The sequence below is a fragment of the Tamandua tetradactyla genome, chromosome 8 (genome assembly GCF_023851605.1).
Source record: "Tamandua tetradactyla isolate mTamTet1 chromosome 8, mTamTet1.pri, whole genome shotgun sequence".
Classification (NCBI taxonomy): Eukaryota; Metazoa; Chordata; class Mammalia; order Pilosa; family Myrmecophagidae; genus Tamandua; species Tamandua tetradactyla.
The window spans coordinates 7,321,326-7,339,225 of record NC_135334.1 but is presented as its reverse complement, the minus strand read 5'-3'; the positions used below and the strand labels follow the sequence as shown (position 1 = coordinate 7,339,225).

Below are 17,900 nucleotides of genomic sequence, written 5' to 3'. Positions count from 1 at the left end.
CTGACCATCTAATTGGTATGTTTCTTGGAGTAGGCCTATTTGGATTTATTGTATTTGGGGTTGAGTGGATTCCTTTGATTTGCATATTTGTCTTTTATAATAGTTCGGAACTTTTTCCCCATTAGATCCTCAACTAATTTTCTTAGCCATTTATTCTTCTCTTATCCTTCTGGGATACCAATGATTCTTTTATTTGTGCTCTTCATGTTGTCTATCATTTCCCTGAAATCCTGTTCCATTTCTCCATCTTCCTTGTCATTTTTTCTTTTGTGCACTCGAGTTGAATTATTCTGTCTTCTAGCTCACTTGTTCTTGCTTCTGTCTTTTCAAATCTGCTGTTGTGTATCTCTAGTATATTTTTTTTTTTTTTTTTTTTTTTAAAGGAAAGACAGAGAGAAGGAAGGAAGGATAGAAGAAAGGGAAACATTTTTAAACATTTTCTTGTATTCTGTTTCTCCGTTTTTGTTACATGGGCTGGGGCCGGGAATCGAACCGAGGTCCTCCGGCATAGCAGGCAAGCACTTTGCCCGCTGAGCCACCGCGGCCCGCCCTCTAGTATATTTTTAATTGGGTCTACAGTATATTTCATCTCAATGATACCTACTATTTTTCTATTTATCCTTTCAAATTCTTCTTGATGCTCTTCCAGTGTCTTTATGTCCTTATGAATATTCTTGATTAGTTGTTCGAAATTCCATGTCCCCCCCCACCCCCACCCCACAGTGTTTTAATTTGTCATTTGGCTGAGCCATAACTACTTGACTCTTCAAGTGCCTTGTGATTTTCTGTTGTGCTCAGTGCATTTGATTATCTTAATAAGGTAGTCTTGCAAGTTTGTTTCCTTCACTCATCTAAGGTTATGTATTTGCTTACATTTGGATCGAAGATCCCCTTTTGTACTTGGTTTGTCAGTAATCCCCCACCAAAACAAGGCCCCAATCTCATGGAGGGGATGCAATTCTAACTAAGGTTTCCCAGCAGATGACACTCTTGAACCACCCCTCTTCCCTTCAGGCCTGCCTCTCCCATCTGTGGTGGCCATCTATGCAGGATGGAAACCTGATGTAATTCCAGCCAGTGCCACTGATCCCAGTGTACACTGAGAGCTGCCAACTCAAGCTGAGGGGTGGGCAGAGTGCACCCCAGTGGAGACTCCAGTTATAGGCCCAACAGCTCTGGTGGCCCCCAGGCTCCCACATGAGATGACCTTGGGCCATGGGACTGCGGATTTCAGCTCCCCCTGCCCACAGCCAGCCTGGAAATGCTGTCAGCTGCCATGGCACCCAAAAGGCAGCTAATCATGACACTCAGCAGGGATCTGTTCGTGGTGCCCAGGTGGGCAATCAATCATGGCTTCAGGGTGGGGGGAAGGTGAGCTGTTTGTGGCACCCAGCAAGGCGGCCAATCACAAAGCCCAGGCTACTCACAACATCCAGAGGTGTGGCTGGTTACGGCAAGCACGGCATTTCTGGTTTCCCACAGGATCTTCCAGCTGTGGAGCTGGGTAGGAACATCTCCCAATCTAGCTGCAGGGGGTAAGCTGGAGTGGAAGGACAGTCAGCTCCTTTTGACCTGCAGTTCCCCGCGTGCTGTCATCATTTGCCCCTGGTGGGGTCACATCCAAGTTTACTCATCCTTTTCTCTCCATCTCAATTTCTCTACTTTTTTGTCCAGGAACTCCACATATAATATAGACTTTCTCTGGTCACTCACTCTCTGGAACTGCAGTACTGTTTTTTTTTCTCTGTGCCTTCTCTCATGATTCCATGGAGCAGGGGTAAACTCAGCCTATCCTAGTTCGCCATCTTCCCAGAAGCCCTTTCAATTCTTTTTAAATCATTCTATCTTAAATTTTTGAAACTTAATCACTGAAGAAAAAAAGGTTATCAAATGGGTTAAATTATAATTATTGTTATAAAGGATCCATCTTTGCAGCTGTGTACCAATATTCAAAATGTTAAGAGGTGAACAATACCAAATACTAATTACACAGTATAATAAAAAGAGCCATGACATGCCTAAGAGTTACTTCCAATAGACCTCTGTTGTTGCTCAGATGTGGCCTCAGTCTCTTAAGCCCAACTGTGCAAGTGAAATCATTGCCCTCCCCGCTACATGGGACATGACATCCAGGGGTGAAAGTCTCCCTGGCGACGTGCAAGAGGATTCCCAAGGATGAATCCAGAACTGGCACCATGGGATCAACAATTACATCCTGACCAAATAGGAGGAAAGAAGTGTAATTAATAAAGTATGAGTGGCAGAGAGAGTTCAAATAGAGTCTAGAAACTACTCTGGAGGTTGCTCTTATGTAAGCTTCAGGTAGACCTTGCTACCTATCATACCTGCCAACCCCCAACCAGGACCATCCCAGCCAATCCTAAAGAACACCCAGGGCAATTTATAAGATTCCACAAGGGTTCTAGGCACTAGAGTAACTTGCTAGAAACCTACAACCTCCGGATGTGTCCCTGGTCCAGATAAGACCAGACACCTAGCCCAGCCTCTCCAGAACATCAGATAGTTCCATCTCTCTAATCCATATCAGTGACAGACCCTTCCAATCCCAAAAATTTAGAAGTGCCATAACCCAAACAACCCCAATGAGAGGTATGGAAAAATCAAAGGTGATGGTGGAATTATACATAGAAGGTAGGACTTAACAAATGGATATAAATGCTGAATCATTAAACTGCTATCTCGTTTAGTCTCCAGTATTTTAGAGCAGCTAGAAGTAAAAACCTAAAATTGTGAAATTGTAACCCATGTCAAAGTCTGAAATATGTTCTACAACTAATTGTGGTGCTCTGCTTGGAAATCTATAGTTTTTTTGTATATATGTTATTGTTCACAAAAAAAAGAAGGAAAAAAGTCAATTGTGATGATAAAAAAGTATTTACGCCCTCTAGCCTCCTATATTCTGGAGTAGCTAGAATGAAAAACCTGAGAAGATAGTATGATAGCCTATGACAAACTCTGGGATCTATCCCAAAAAAATTTTTACTTTTTGAAGAGTGCTTTGAAAACTATTGCTTTTTTATTTCTTTACTTTGTATTTATGTTATACTATACAATAAAAAAAGTTAAAAAAAAAAAAAAAAGCCATGAAACAAGCTGTAAGTGGAAGTTCACACTATACTGCCATGTCTTAAGATTACATTAATAATATTATCTGTTACTCTTAGGTACTCAATAGAGACAAGAATTATGCCATTTCAATGGCTGTCATTACCTATCCTTCCAGGTCCTCTTTACCACATGGTTCAAGGAATGTTGAGTCACTCCCAGAGATCCCACAGAACATGAATTTCATGGTTGGGCAATCAGAGCAATTCATTAATCTGCTCACAGTGCTCAGCACAGGAATAGCTCTTAGACTCAAGCCAACCCTACAAGGCCCAAAAACAGTTAATCCCTGGACTTCTGCTTATGATGGGAGGAAGGCATTCAAACTTTCTCACTGAACGTGGAACTGTAGGATGTGAGGTGGAGATTGCTGCATTCACCCTGACCCCATATGGAGACTTCTCCATTTGGAGAAGACCAAAGCTGAGGAGGTCAAAAAGAGATAACCAATGTGATGACACTTCGTTAAGCGCTTGAATTCATATGTGCCTGAGATAGACCTATGCCTGCATTTTTCAATTACATGACGGAGAAAAAAATCCCCCCTATTTGCCAAAGCCAGTGGGAACTGGGTTTTGGTCATGTCCACCACAAAATGTCTGACATGTTATAATTCTTTATAGATATTACAACGTCAACACAGAAAGCCAAAAGCACTATAAAAAGGCATATGGCAAAAGATCTTCCTCACAATCCTAATTTACCCACTTCCCACCCATAAAACCCTCACTTTCCAGGCTGATCAGTTTCTTAAATATTTTTCCAGTTTTTTATGATTATATACATGCATTCATATAAAGTATACATATAAATAAAAGAATATACCTATAATATAAAAAGAAAGGTATCAGTGTATGAATACTGTAAACATTTTACAGTATTCATACACTGCAATTTTACTGCTACATTTTATTTTAAAAAGGGAACATAGTTTTATTCTACTATCTAATTTTATAGATGAAAATACAGCCTACTTACACATGGTTGTGTATCTTGCTTTTTTCACTTAGTATTTACTGGAGAGCTTTCTACATTAGCAAACAAAGTACTTCTTCACTGTTTTTATAACTGCCTGGTAATCCAGGGTGAAGAGATCTCATACTTTATTTTACCAATACTCAACTTATGGATACCTGAATTATTTCCAATATTTTGCTATTATAAACAATGCTACAAACAAATGTGTAAATATGCCACTTTAAATATGTATACATATGTACACATATCTGAAAGACAGATTCTAAAAGTGAAAAATTCTTTTACTGCATTTGCCCATTTTTCTATTTAGTATTGGTCTTTTATTACCTACTTTTAGTTCTTTATATATTAAAGAGATGAGTCCTTTGGTAATATGAGTTGTTACTATTTTTCCCAAATTATCTTTTGTCTGTCCTTATTTCATTTTTTTGTCATTTAGATTTTTTACATTTTATGTAATCGAATTTCTCAGCCCTTTCTTTTATGGCTTCTAGGTTTTAAGACAGATCAAAATGTCTTCCCTGATCCAAATTTATTTTTTAACTCCCCCAAGTTTTCTTTTTAAATTTTAGTTTCACTTACTGCATTTAAGAATTAATACAACTGCGACCATTTGAATGCGATGTAAGGCTCCAACTATTTTTTCAGAGATTTCCCTCAAACTATTTTCCAGCTTCCCCAAAACTATGTGTTGAATCATATATATTGTCCTCATTGGCTGGTTGTTTGTTGTTGTTGTTTGGGATTTTGGGGGTTGGGGGGGCAGGGAGCATGGTCTGGGAATCAAACTCAGGTCTCCCATATGGCAGGCAAGCATTCTAACACTGAACCACCTATGCACCCCATCCCCACTGGTTTTTGAAAAGCCCTTTTTACCATATTTAAACTTCTATATGTACTTGGGTATACTTCTGAGCTTTCCTTTCTACTATATTATGCCTCCTATTCATGCACCAGCAATACAAGGTTTTCATTATTAAAGTTTTACCATATAATACTTGGTTGTCCTGGTCTCTAGCTTGCTCTTCTTTTTTCCTCCCCCAAGATTTTTTTCATTAAATTATTTACCAAAAAAAATTTATTTCAAGGTTAATTTATCTAGTTTTTTTTTAAGTATTCTAATACCAATTTAATGTATATATGAACTTAAAGTAAACTAATACCTTAATGATGCTGAATATTCCCAGCTATGAACATTTGTTTCAATCTTCTTTTATGTTCTTCAGTAATGTTTTAAGCTTTCTTCAGATAGGTCTTAGTGTCTGGGCCAGTTTGAATCTGTTGTGTACCCCAGAAAAGTCATGTCCTTCAATATCCTCATTCGATATTTCTGGGTGGGAGCTTTTTGATTATCCATGGAGATGTGACCCACCCAATTACAGGTGGAAACTTTTGAGTAGATAGTTTCCATGGAGATGCGTCTCCACCTATTCAAGGTGGGGTAGCTTACTGGAACCCTTTAGAGGAACTGTTTTGGAAAAAGCTTTAGAGCCCATGCTGCCAGACCTTTGGAAATGAAGATGGAAAATGCCCTGGGGGAGCTTCATTAAACAAGAAGCCTGGAGAGAAAGCTAGTAGACACTGCCATGTTCACCATGTGCCTTTCCAGTTCAGAGAGAAACTCTGAATGTCATCAGCCTTCCTGAACCAAGGTGTCTGTGCCAGTTTGAAGGATTATGTACCCTAGCAAAGCAATACCCTAGAAAAGCAATATTTTAATCCTGATCCATCTCATGGAGGCAGCTGTTTCTCTTAATCGCTATTAGTACTGTAGGTTGGAAACTTAATCAGACTATCTCCACAGAGGTGTGACGCACCCAATTGTGGGTATTAACCTTTGATTAGAGGGAGATGTGACTCCACCCATGCCAGGTGAGTCTTGATTAGTGTATTGAATCCTTAAAGAAGGAACCATTTTGGAAAACACTTCAGAGCAAGAGAGCCACCGCAGAGCCACAAGAACCATGAGAACTCAGGAAGCCATTTGGAGATGAAGAAGGAAAATGCCCTGGGAAGCTTCATGAAACAAGAAGCCTGGAGAGAAAACTAGCAGACCTGGCCATATTCACCATGTGCCACTTAGGGCTTTCACTCTCCGGGGCTGAGTAAATACCAGCAGATAGGGTTGAGAGTCAAGGGCAACAACCAGAAATCTGATCTCAGGAGGATCTGGCCTGCAAAGATCTCTGGTCTTGGAAAAGGGGGAAGCAGGGGCAAGGGCAGACAAAAATGACTCTTATAAGCGTATGCTTTTTCTGGATCCCCAAAATAGGCACTAAGAAAGTAGGCTGGGTCCTCCCTGCCCCTGAAGCTGGGCTAATAGAAGAACAGGAACAGAGAGTTTTCTCCAGCTACATCAGAGAAAACTAGACGTCCTTCTATACCACCATCCTAGAGAAAAGAAATGACTTGTGTCATCTGCAGGACTACGGACTTTTAGTGTACTCCAAGAAAGAAACCCAAACCTCAATAATCCTAAACAAAAAATAAAGAAAAGAAAAGAAAAGGAAAGCATCTATAATAAGGGGAGGGTGTAGCTTGGAAAAGGCTGGCATGGAGAAGGCCAAGGCAGGGCAACAACTAAGAAGTCAGAAAAAATAAAACATATATAACAAATTAATAAAACTGTAAAGCTAAAGAAAAAAACACAATCACTTGAATTCGTTATACAAATATATAATACTTTATATATACGTATGTGTATATATATACACATATATACATATAACTAAATATGAAGATGAACCTTAAAAAATTATTTCTCAGCTCAAATAAAATTTGGAAGATTAAAGAAGATGGAATATTAACTCCTGAATTGGTAATAGAAAGAACAAACACAAGAAATATTTCAAATCACCAAATAAAAAAATGGAAAGAGAAAAACACCATGAAAGAAGATTAAGGAAACTAAATGTGTGATTCATAGATTCCTCAAGGAGAAAGAAAAGTACAGATACAAGAGACGCAATAATTAAATAAACAGAAAACAACAGCAAAATTTCTTCCCTGAAAATGAAGATGTGAATCTGCAGATTGAAAGTCACTGAGCTCCAAACTGAAGAACTGATGACAAGTACCTAAGACTAAAAAAAGAAAATCTTAAAAACAGTCAGGCAGAAAGAACAACTTACCTCTAACCTACAAAAGAAAAGAAAAGGAAAGGAAAAAGATGGTGTTCTGAGCAAAATACTCGAGAAAATATCAACCAAAGAACAAATGAACCAGAACAGATACTCTAAGATGGCATATGATAAAGAGAGGAAATCATAGTTAGCAATGAACATGATGTATACACCAAAATCTGAATGAATGACCAAAAAAATAGTAAACTATCTCAGAAAAAAACTAGAGCATAAATAAAAGAGTTCCAAAGTCTCATCTAGGGAATAAAGGATGGGGAGAGAGGAAAAGTAAAAGAATTGTAAACATTTATAAGGCACAGAAGAAAGAGAGAGCTAAGGTAGGAAAAAACAGCACACCTGAGTGGAAGAAATTATTCTGTTTTCTAAAACTAGCAGATAAAAATCTTTATCTGAATATGAACACATGGAAAGGGAAGCTAATTATTATTAAAAAGTAAAAGTATAGCAGAACATCCAAACTTAAATACCTAGAAGGTTTTGCTTGTTCTAATTGTATCTTACTTGGCTAGCGATGTGCTTTAAAAAAAATCAACTATATTACATTTATAAATATTGTTTAAAATATTTCCAGGATTTTAATTTACTAAGTTTAAAAGTGCAATAGACTGCTTAAGGAATTTAGTATTTACAGTGAATACAAAGGTTAGGGAAAATTAGGTTTTTTACTTTTTAATTTTAAGTGATTATATACCAGACTGTGTGACCGTGAAAACCTTGTGTCTGGTCCTCCTTATATCCAGTGTATGGACAAATCAGTAAAAAATATGGATAAATAAATAAATAAATAATAGAGGGGACAAAGGGTCATATAAATTGGGTAGATGGAAACCCTAGTAGTCAATGAAAGGGAAGAGTAAGGTACATGGTATGTATGAGCTCTGTTTCATTTTTTTTTTTTTCTGGAGTGATGCAAGTTCTATAAAAGATCATGGTAATGAATACACAATTGTGTGATAAGACTGTGAGCCATCAATTGTACACCACGTATAAAATGTATGTGAAGATTTTTCAATAAACAAAAAAGTGATAACATAACAACCACAAACTTTTATTTAGTTTTATATAATTTTTCTGAGCTCTCGGGCCATTCTAAACTTAAAAAAAAACCTAATATAGACAGATATAAGGGAGTCAGTTCACCTTGGATTCCATCCTTAAAAGTTTAATTTCTAAAATTCCAAAAAAAACCTTGTACTAGCATGCCTCCTATTTAAGAGAAATAATAACAGATAGTAAAGACAGTCCAATGGCTAGACTCCGATACTGCACAAACTTGTGGGATTAAGGGATGTTCACATCACACCTGATGATTTCAATTAAATTCATTATCTCTCTGTTAACATTGATGAGAGTGCACTGGGTGAAAGTTACATTTAATGCTGAAAGAATATTTTAAGGACTGAACCACACGATCACCTTCAAGATCACATAGTATTTTAAAGATTACCTTCCTTGTCAAAATACATCTCTTTTCTTGGCATCATACATAATAGATTATTAAGGGCGAAATGGCTAAGATAAATCACACAGTATAAAATGAACCCAGTTCTGATACTGTATATATGCCAATCATTAATTGTCTAATTGTTAATACTACCTCTCTATCTTTCCAGGATGATATAAACCAAGTATAGGAAATCCCAGAATCAAGAATTTCTGCAAAAGGCAAAAGGACTGTCTTGGTATGAAATACAGGGAACTGTGAAATAGCAGCTTTAAGGGCTTTCAGAAGGATTTAGCCATTATGATAAGCCATTTGAGATCTAGGTGGAAAAAAAGCAGTAACTAGAAGAAATATAATTCCATCATTGTCTATCTGGATTGTTGAAATATTTTTTTTAACTCATGATATCATTTCAAATAAGGCAGAGAATGAATAAAGCATCCAATCAGTCAATCAAGTATGTGAACTATTATGAGTCTCATATAATGCTAAAAACCAATAAAGACATTTCAAAAAAATTAAAACATGCTCAGCAAACTTCCAGTTTAATAGGAGTCAGGAGTTTTTCTCACTTAAAATCAATTTCTTTATAATAGAGATATGAGTGAATATAGGACTGAGTGATTTGAGCATCTATAGACCCTGATTTCAAAGGTACACAAGTTCTAAAAATGTGACTCATTTATCCAATATATCATCTCTGTGACTATTTGAAACTATACAGCATGCTTGCCAGGCTGAATATCTGCCAATAATGTGATATGAGAAAACTAAACAAAAATATAGATTTCTACAACATGAAAGTGAAGTAATGCACACAATTAGCTTTTAAAGTTGTGAATTCTAGGACACCTAGGAATCAGGACTAACTCATTGTCATGACAAGGTCTAGTTCTTCGGCATTTGAAGATAAAAAAGATTCTTTCTTGAAAGAATTAAAACATTTCTGGTTTTCCTTTTCTAATACACCTTCCTTCTTATTTTGTAGATGGGTTCTTCTAATGATCTCTAAGGACTAGTAAGGATTTTAAGGATCTCTAATATTCTAGTCTAAGAACTGTTTTACCATAATGATATAACATTGCAAAGCAGGCTATTTTTTTTTTTTAAGAGCATAGAAATGAGTCTTTATATGGTCTCAAAATACCTATAAAGAAATCTGTACCTTTTGCTGGCAGTAAATTAAAAATCTTTATCTATGACTTTGGACAACTCAAACATATCTAATACATTAGACATTAGATAGGCTTCCACTACAGCTACTTTTTCTTCATAGTAATAATTGATCAAATCTTTATTTTCCCATCTGAGACTCTTAGAATCTTGTCAAAACTGTTTGTTCTCTACCTACTCAACCTCCTCCCTCTTCTCTTTTTATTCTTGACAAAGATTACTGCAGTTCCCACTCCTGGATGAGTCTCTCATACCCTCATACCTTTTGCTATTTTTTGTTTGTTTGTTTTGTTTTCACCTCAGCTTTAATTTTAGTTCACCAAACTTTTCTGAGTCTCAGTACTTCTCTTCCTTTAAAATGAAATTTATCTAGTACCTTTTCCAAAAATTGTCTCTCCCCATTAAAACTAAGCATCCACCTAAGCTTATTAGGCTTACTTACTCTTTGCTCCTAGAATCTTGTCATCATATTATTTTAAGTGAATAGACAAAAATATAATAAAGTTAAATGAAAACAAACAAAAAAAAACCTATAAATACTGATTTTCCAGTAAATTATACATTCTATTTTTTCCATTCTACATATTAATCAGTAATTCACAATATCACATAGTTGCATATTCATCATCATGATCATCTCTTAGAATATTTGCATCAATTCAAAAAAGAAATTTAAAAAAACCAGAAAAGAATTCATACATACCATACCCCTACCTCTCCCTTTCACTGATCACAAGCATTTCAATCTACTAAATTTATTTTAACATTTGTTTCCCTTATTATCTATTTTTATTCCATATGTTTTACTCATCTGTTGATAAGGTAGATAAAAGGAGCATCACACACAAGGTTTTCACAATCAAACAGTCACATTGTGAAAGCTATATAGTTACACAATCATCTTCAAGAAACATGGCTACTGGAACACAGCTCTATATTTTCAGGCAGTTCCCTCCAGCCTTCTCCATTACATCTTGACTAACAAGGTGATATCTATTTAATGTGTAAGAATAACCTCCAGGATAACCTGCGACTCTGGAATCTCTCAGCCATTGACATTTATTTTGTCTCACTTCACTCTGCCCCCTTTTGGTGGAGAAGGTTTTCTCAATCCCTTGATGCTGAGTCCTAGCGATTCTAGGCTTTCTGTCCCATGTAGCCAGGAAGATCCACACCCCTGGGAGTCATGTCCATGTGTCTCCTGATGGTCTCTGTTACCAATGAAATTCTCCAAGTTTATTCACTAATGTCAGTTCGTATCAGTGAGACCATACAGTATTTGTCCTTTTGTTTCTGGCTAATCTCACTCAGCATAATGTCCCTAATGTCCATCCATGTTGTTACATACTTCATAACCTTATTCTGTCTTACAGCTGCATAATATTCCATTGTATGTATATACCACAGTTTGCTTAGCTACTTGTCTGCTGATGGACATTTTGGCTGTTTCCATCTCTTTGCAATTGTAAAATATTGCTGCTATAAACATTGGTGTGCAAATATCCATTTGTGTCCTTGCGCTCATGTTCTCTGAATAGATACCTAACAACAGTATTGCCGGGTCATATGGCAATTCTATACGTAGCTTCCTGAGGAATCTCCAAACTGCCTTCCACAGCGGTTGTACCATTTGACATTCCCACCAACAGTGGATATGTGCCTCTTTCTCCACATCCTCTCCAATACTTATGGTTTTCTGTTTTATTGATAATGGCCATTCTGGTGGGTGTGAGATGATATCTCATTGTGGTTTTTGTTTTTTCTTTTTCTTTTTATTTTGGTTGCTTTAATCATAAGGAATGACAACATGGAAAAGATCTTAATTGTGGTAGCTGTGGTTTCTCTCTCTCTTTTTTTTTTTTTCAAATTTATTTTATTAAAAAAATTAACTAACACAACATTTAGAAATCATTCCATTCTACATATGCAATCAGTGATTCTTAATATCATCACATAGATGTATGATCATCATTTCTTAGTACAACAAAGCAGGTTATTAACCTCATTCTACAATGAGAAATAAGAAAATTGTGGGTCAGTGGAAGACAAGTTTGAACTACTGCCATGAAGGAGATCAAGCAACTTCCCAAAGTGCCAGAATGTAAGGAAAAGTATCCTTTCCTCCAACCACGTCCAAAAATAAAGGCTATTCCAAATGCTACTAAACAAACATCAATGTCCCTCTGAGATTACTTCCTTCTAAAGCAGATAGTTGCTGGAGGCACCAGAAACCTACATTCTAAGTATTGTTATTACATGACTCTCTTAGCCATGTGGCCTCAAGTGACATAATAAAGGATAGTTTAGAAGCTATTCAGGGAAAAAGAAAGATCACAATCTTTTGACCTTATCTCATCACGTATGTGCGAGAGGAAATTGCTAAGAATATAATTAATACTGATAGTTTGGTTTTATGTATTAGCATACATTTTAAAGACGTGCATTTTTTAAGACTTTGTAGTACAATTTATCTTTAATTATTAAATATAGTTTTCAAAAACAACTCTCAAACACAACACTGAGTCTACTATTTGGCTCTCTCAAGACCACAGCTGCAACTACTACTTTCCCACCCCTGGCTGTCACCCTCCACATGCACATTTTTCCGGAAGGCATTCTGACTGGGGCACGTGTTGTGAAAGCATACACTGCTGCCACGTTTCCTCATGCCTTCCTGCTGAATAAGTGAGAAACACTCCAAGAAAGGCTGACCTCATGGCCCTCATCTCTTCATTACATTTGTTTAAAAAAAAAAAAAAATCAAATCTCAAAGACCTACTTGGTTTGGGACAGACATGGTAGTATTCAGATGAAAACATAATTGTAAAAAGATGACAAAATTCCCTACAGTATCGTGGTTTCCTAAAATAATGCATACAATAGTTTCGTTTCTCAGAATGAGTAAAAGAAAACTCAGTTTTATACAGATCTGCTGTTAAAGTTAAATGTTAAAAGATAATCTCAGAGAGACTTCCACTTCGTAACAAGTCAAATCTAGGACCACAGTACAGTAACAGAAAAACAAAAAGTTCAAGCTGTTTACTCCTTTGAAAAGCACCCCAAAAATAACTTACACAATTTTAATACCAGATTAAACATTTTTAATACAAACAAAGCAAAGCAAAACAAACCAAATACTTTATTTTTACTACTTATTAGTGAGGCACTGACCATATTCAAAACTAAGGAAAATATGTAACAACAACATACTTTGGGGGAGAAATGGTGTGTTCAAATAAGGCTAAAGTTACGGGTGAAGGAGAAAGTTGAAACAAAAAAGAATGTCATAAAATAATTGCTTATCTTCATACTTTTTCATCAAATTATTATTTTAAAATTTAAAACATAATTCCTATTCATTTTAATCACTGATTAACAAGTTGAACATAGATTATCAAGAGTTTCTAATATTCAACTCCTTCTGTCATTTAACCTAGACTAAAAAAAAAATCTGTGGATAAGGAAATCCTTTAACAAGAGAAGGGGAGAAGCTCTCATTTTAGGACATTAATCACAGAGACAAGATCTGATGAAAATAAAGTACTCACAGGCAAAATTGCCTAAGTAAGTAGCAATGATGATACGTAGGGAAAACTTCATCAACAGACTTTTTTAATGCCTCCAAAAGAATTCACATACTTACCCTGTATGAAAACGAAAATCCAGAATAAAGCCTCCCAAAATGTTTAACATATCACTGAATTAATAAACAACTGGAACTCTTCCCACAATCTAGGTTATACCTCTTTTTTCACCAATGTCACTGAACTTTAAGAGCTTCTTAGGAGGCATTCTCAATTATGACCAGAGATTTAAAAACCAAGAAAAAAGATACACTGTGAGATATAAACTCAAAGATAACTGTAAGAATCAAAGTCATGAAATGGCCAATTTCTAAGTGATCAAAATTTTTCATACAGATGATAAGGCAACAATAGCAGCTATCAAGAACATAGTCCAAGAAAAAGAGGAAGGAAAATCTTTTCGGAGGCACAAATTCCAGTCAGATACAGGAAGGGGTAGCAGCTCCTTTATGAGTCGCTACTTGAAATTCCTGAAATGCTGCTACAAAACCTGTCTAGCCCCTTTTCTTCCCAGGGTTCTAACAAGTCATTTAAAATGCATTTTTATAAGCTCTGGGCAAGTTGTGTAATGAAAAGTGCTATAATACAATATATAACTTGAAACCTATCCCTTTTAGATCCAAATCTTCTCCTCCTCCCGCCCAACAAAAGAAAGTCTTACTGTAAAGAAGAGAATAAAAAACAGAGGAGAGACAAGGGGAAGGGGCAGGAGCAAAGAATGAGGGCAAATTCCATAATTACCTGAATTTCGTCTCTTCCCCTTTTCCCTCTTCACTGTCAGTCACCTGGGTCACCACTTCAGAATCCAACCCAAAGATACTGTCATCTCCTGAAGTGTTACTCTCACTTTCAGTCTCCATCTTGTGCTCAAAAAATTTAAACCTCAAGGCATGAAATAATAAAAACACCAATGTTCAAGTTGTTCAGGTCTATTTACATACACTCAGGTGTGTGGCTTATACTCCTGTGATATGTGACCACACCACACGGGGCCACAGTCTATTACATACTAGTGTAATCACAGTTGGGGTAAGACAGGAAATCACATACAGCACACTCATTGCGTCTGAAGGCTGCGCCTGTGACACCATGGATCACTCCCACTGCCTCAGGCTCAGTGGCCTAGATACAAAAGAAGAAGCCAAATAAGTTTTTTTACTTAATTATGTATTATCTATATATTAACTCTTTTTCTTTTCTCAAAGTTTCCAGTTAGTAAATTGAAATTGCTATTTTCAAAAGCAGGCCTTCCCTTTCTTATTTGTATCCTTTCACTATCTCAGACTTAAGAAAGTAAACAGAAAAAAAAACACTCTACGTAAAGGTCCTCACAGGCCAAACAGTGTGTGCCACAGTTACGTATCTCAGAGGTGAGGTAAATCACAATTAAGAGAGAAGACAAGCACAGTCTAGAGACTTGCCCAAATTCATGCTTTCTAACATTACATCCATCTTCCCTTCTCTCAGTAAGATCTGCCACAGACACCTTGGCTCAGGTATCCACAGAGTGGGATGTAAAAGGCAGGCTTCTCAATGGCCCTTTAAAGAACAAGATGTGGACAATTAACATCACATAAAAGCAGGCTCAATTTTTAAATGGCAGACGTCCTCGACAACAATAAAGTCAATTACTCAGAAATAAGTGAAAAGTAAAGCATCTACAACATTTTCAACAACACAACTGACACTTTAGAAAAGCACCATTTGGTGCCAACCACAGTCATAACATATGTTCAGACTTATCTGCCTCTGCCTTTACTGGGAAAAGACAAACTGCTGAGCCCTGATGTTTCATTAAATAAATTAAAAAGGAATCCACTGGGATACCCTTGAATTTTCATATGGAAAATGAACCATCTAGCTGACTACGCTTATACAACACCTTTTCCCTTTCTACAAAACTACAATTCATACCATGTGTTCCTGTTTTAATCTGTATGATTTTAATCATCTGACTATGATCACTAGAAGTATTCTTGCCAGAAACTAAATTTGTTGGCAAGACTGCGGAGAGATTAAGGACACAAAAACTGTTCTTTGTGGCAGCTAATTTAGATAACCTCCCAAACATTTTACACAGAGACACCTTGCAACACTGTTTAATAACTTTCACTCAAGACAATCCATAGCAAATCATAATATGAAGAGGATCATTATGATCTATCTCATAACTCTCCTATCCATTCTAAAGACTCTGAAGAGATGGGAATTAATTTAATCCATTCCTCACTCCTTCCATTAAAATAAATTCCTGATGGATCAAAGACTTAAAAACAAAACCGTAAGAGAAAATCATGGGAAAGCTTTCTCATCTCAGTCTGGAAGTTCTTTCTAAGTGTAATTTTTAAAAGCCCTGAAACCAAAATAGACTAATACATTTTACTAAATAAAAATATTAAACTCTTACATAACAAAAACAGCATAAACAAAGCCAAGTTGAGAAAAAAAATATCTGAAACCTACTACAAAGGATTAATTTCTTTAATAGAGTTTCTACAAATCTCTAAGATTCAACAACCAAAAATATACATAGGCAATATATAAACAGAATCATAAAAAGTATACAGGACCCTTAATACATACTAAAAAGGATCTTAACTCATAACAAAATGCAGGGAAAAATACTAAGATGCCTGTGATGATTAAGTTCTGGTATCAACTTGGCCAGGTGATGATACCCAGTTGTTTGGACAGGCAAGCCTAACTTACTGCAACAGTTTTTCTGACTGATAAACCAGAAGGCTGGTTTACTGAATCAGCAGTCAGTAGACTGCAGCTGTGGCTGATTACATCCATGATCAACTAAGGGTACACTTTCCACAAACAAGATAATTCAATCAGCTGGCTTTGACCCAATCAGTTGAAGACCTGTAAGGAAGAAGAGACAATTTTCACTTTTCTTCAGCCAGCGAGTCTCTCCTGTGGAGTTCTTCCAGATCCTTGACTGGAGTTGCCAGCCTTGCAGCCTGCCCTACAGATTTGAGACTCTCGCATTCCCATGATTGTATGAAACACTTTCCTAAATCTCGTATTTACAGATCTCTCCTGTTGGCTTTATTTTTCTAGAGAACCCTGACTAATACAATGCCTTTTTTCATCTATCAGATAGGCAAAGATTTTAAAAACTTTAATAAACAAACTGTTTGGAAGAAAAGATAGAAAAACAAATACGTACTTTTGGTGGATGGCAGTCTCAATTGGTACTATCTCTGTGGAGGACAATTTGTCAAAATCTACCAAAATTCAAAATGCACATCGTTTTGGCCTAGCAATTCCCCTTCAAGGAAACTATCTTAATTTCACCTATAGAAATAAGAAATGAACAAGCATATTCACTGTAGTACACTTTAGAATTTACCATATTAGAAACTATCTAACTTGCTCATAAACAGAAAGCAGGATCATTAAAGTATGGTCTATCCATATACTGGAATGTTGTACAGGTGAGTACATGAGAAACACTACAGTGCCCTATTAGTCATAAGATGGAACAAACCATAATACATACTGTAAAAAACAAAGAGGAAGGGTGTGCACAGTTTATATGTATGTGGTCATTCACATTTTAAAAGAGGAAGCAGAAACATATATGACAACAAAAGCACAGTAAATCTATGGAAGGATGTTCAACCACAGTTGTCTCTTAGGAGAACATATGAAAAGCTGGGGAACAGGAATAGAGGGAGACATTTTTTTCACTACACTATGCACACATATATAACTCTCGCAAAAAAAATCAACTATCTTTTATGTCACTCAGTAAAGAATAAGGTATTAAATACTATTTTATACTATTTTGTTAAGTATCTAGGTCTAACAATTCTAATTTCTTTAATGCTATTTTCATGAATCCTATTTACTTTCCTTTCAATCTTTTGTTTTGATCTTTCATTTTCTTAGTTGGTTTACCTCATTTCTTCAAGAGCTTTCAAACATGAAAAAGCAAACTGCATAAACAGTATTTTTATATAGAACACTTGAGGGCAGTCCACTAAGTCCCCTTTTCAGGGCATGCTGAAGTGAACTCCCACCTCCCAAAACATCTCTGCTGTGAGGAAAGACCACCATCCCAGCAATCTGACATATGCACCATGGTAGACCTTCCAAGACTTGTTCTCACAGTTTTGACTCTGCTACAAAAGTTTAAGTAATGCTTTTAACTTCAAAATCAACTTGTTTGTGTTTTCTGTCTTCTTCAGCAGCCAATGAAAATCCAGTGGAAATAAAGGTAATGAATGGCAGGGGGTACAGGAAAGAAACAAAGCAGAACCCATCACTGAGGCTAGCAGAAGTGTAAGAGGGACTCCTTATTCCTGAAGACCCTGTGGCTGCTTCAACTCCTTTTCCTCCTGACTTCTTTAAACCCTGATCAGGCTTCACTTCAAGCTTGTGTAGAAATTTCTACCAAGCTTGTGTAGAAATCCTTGACCTAAACCATGAAGTCACCACCTG

General features: G+C 36.4%; 1 protein-coding gene across 3 annotated transcripts in view; it reads right to left on the bottom strand.

Moving 5' to 3' along the window:
* Positions 1-17,900, bottom strand: part of ARHGAP32 (Rho GTPase activating protein 32) — a 450,472-nt gene that overhangs the window by 315,813 nt on the left and 116,759 nt on the right. The window contains exon 1 of one of the 3 annotated variants that reach the window (XM_077112453.1): positions 14,190-15,847. The exons of 1 other annotated variant lie outside the window; for it this stretch is intronic. In XM_077112453.1, coding sequence (XP_076968568.1) covers positions 14,190-14,308 — 119 coding nt within the window. In that variant the 5' untranslated portion in view covers positions 14,309-15,847. Of the gene's footprint in view, positions 1-14,189; positions 15,848-17,900 lie in introns of those variants that run through there. One more of the 3 variants, XM_077112454.1, reaches the window with a different exon arrangement.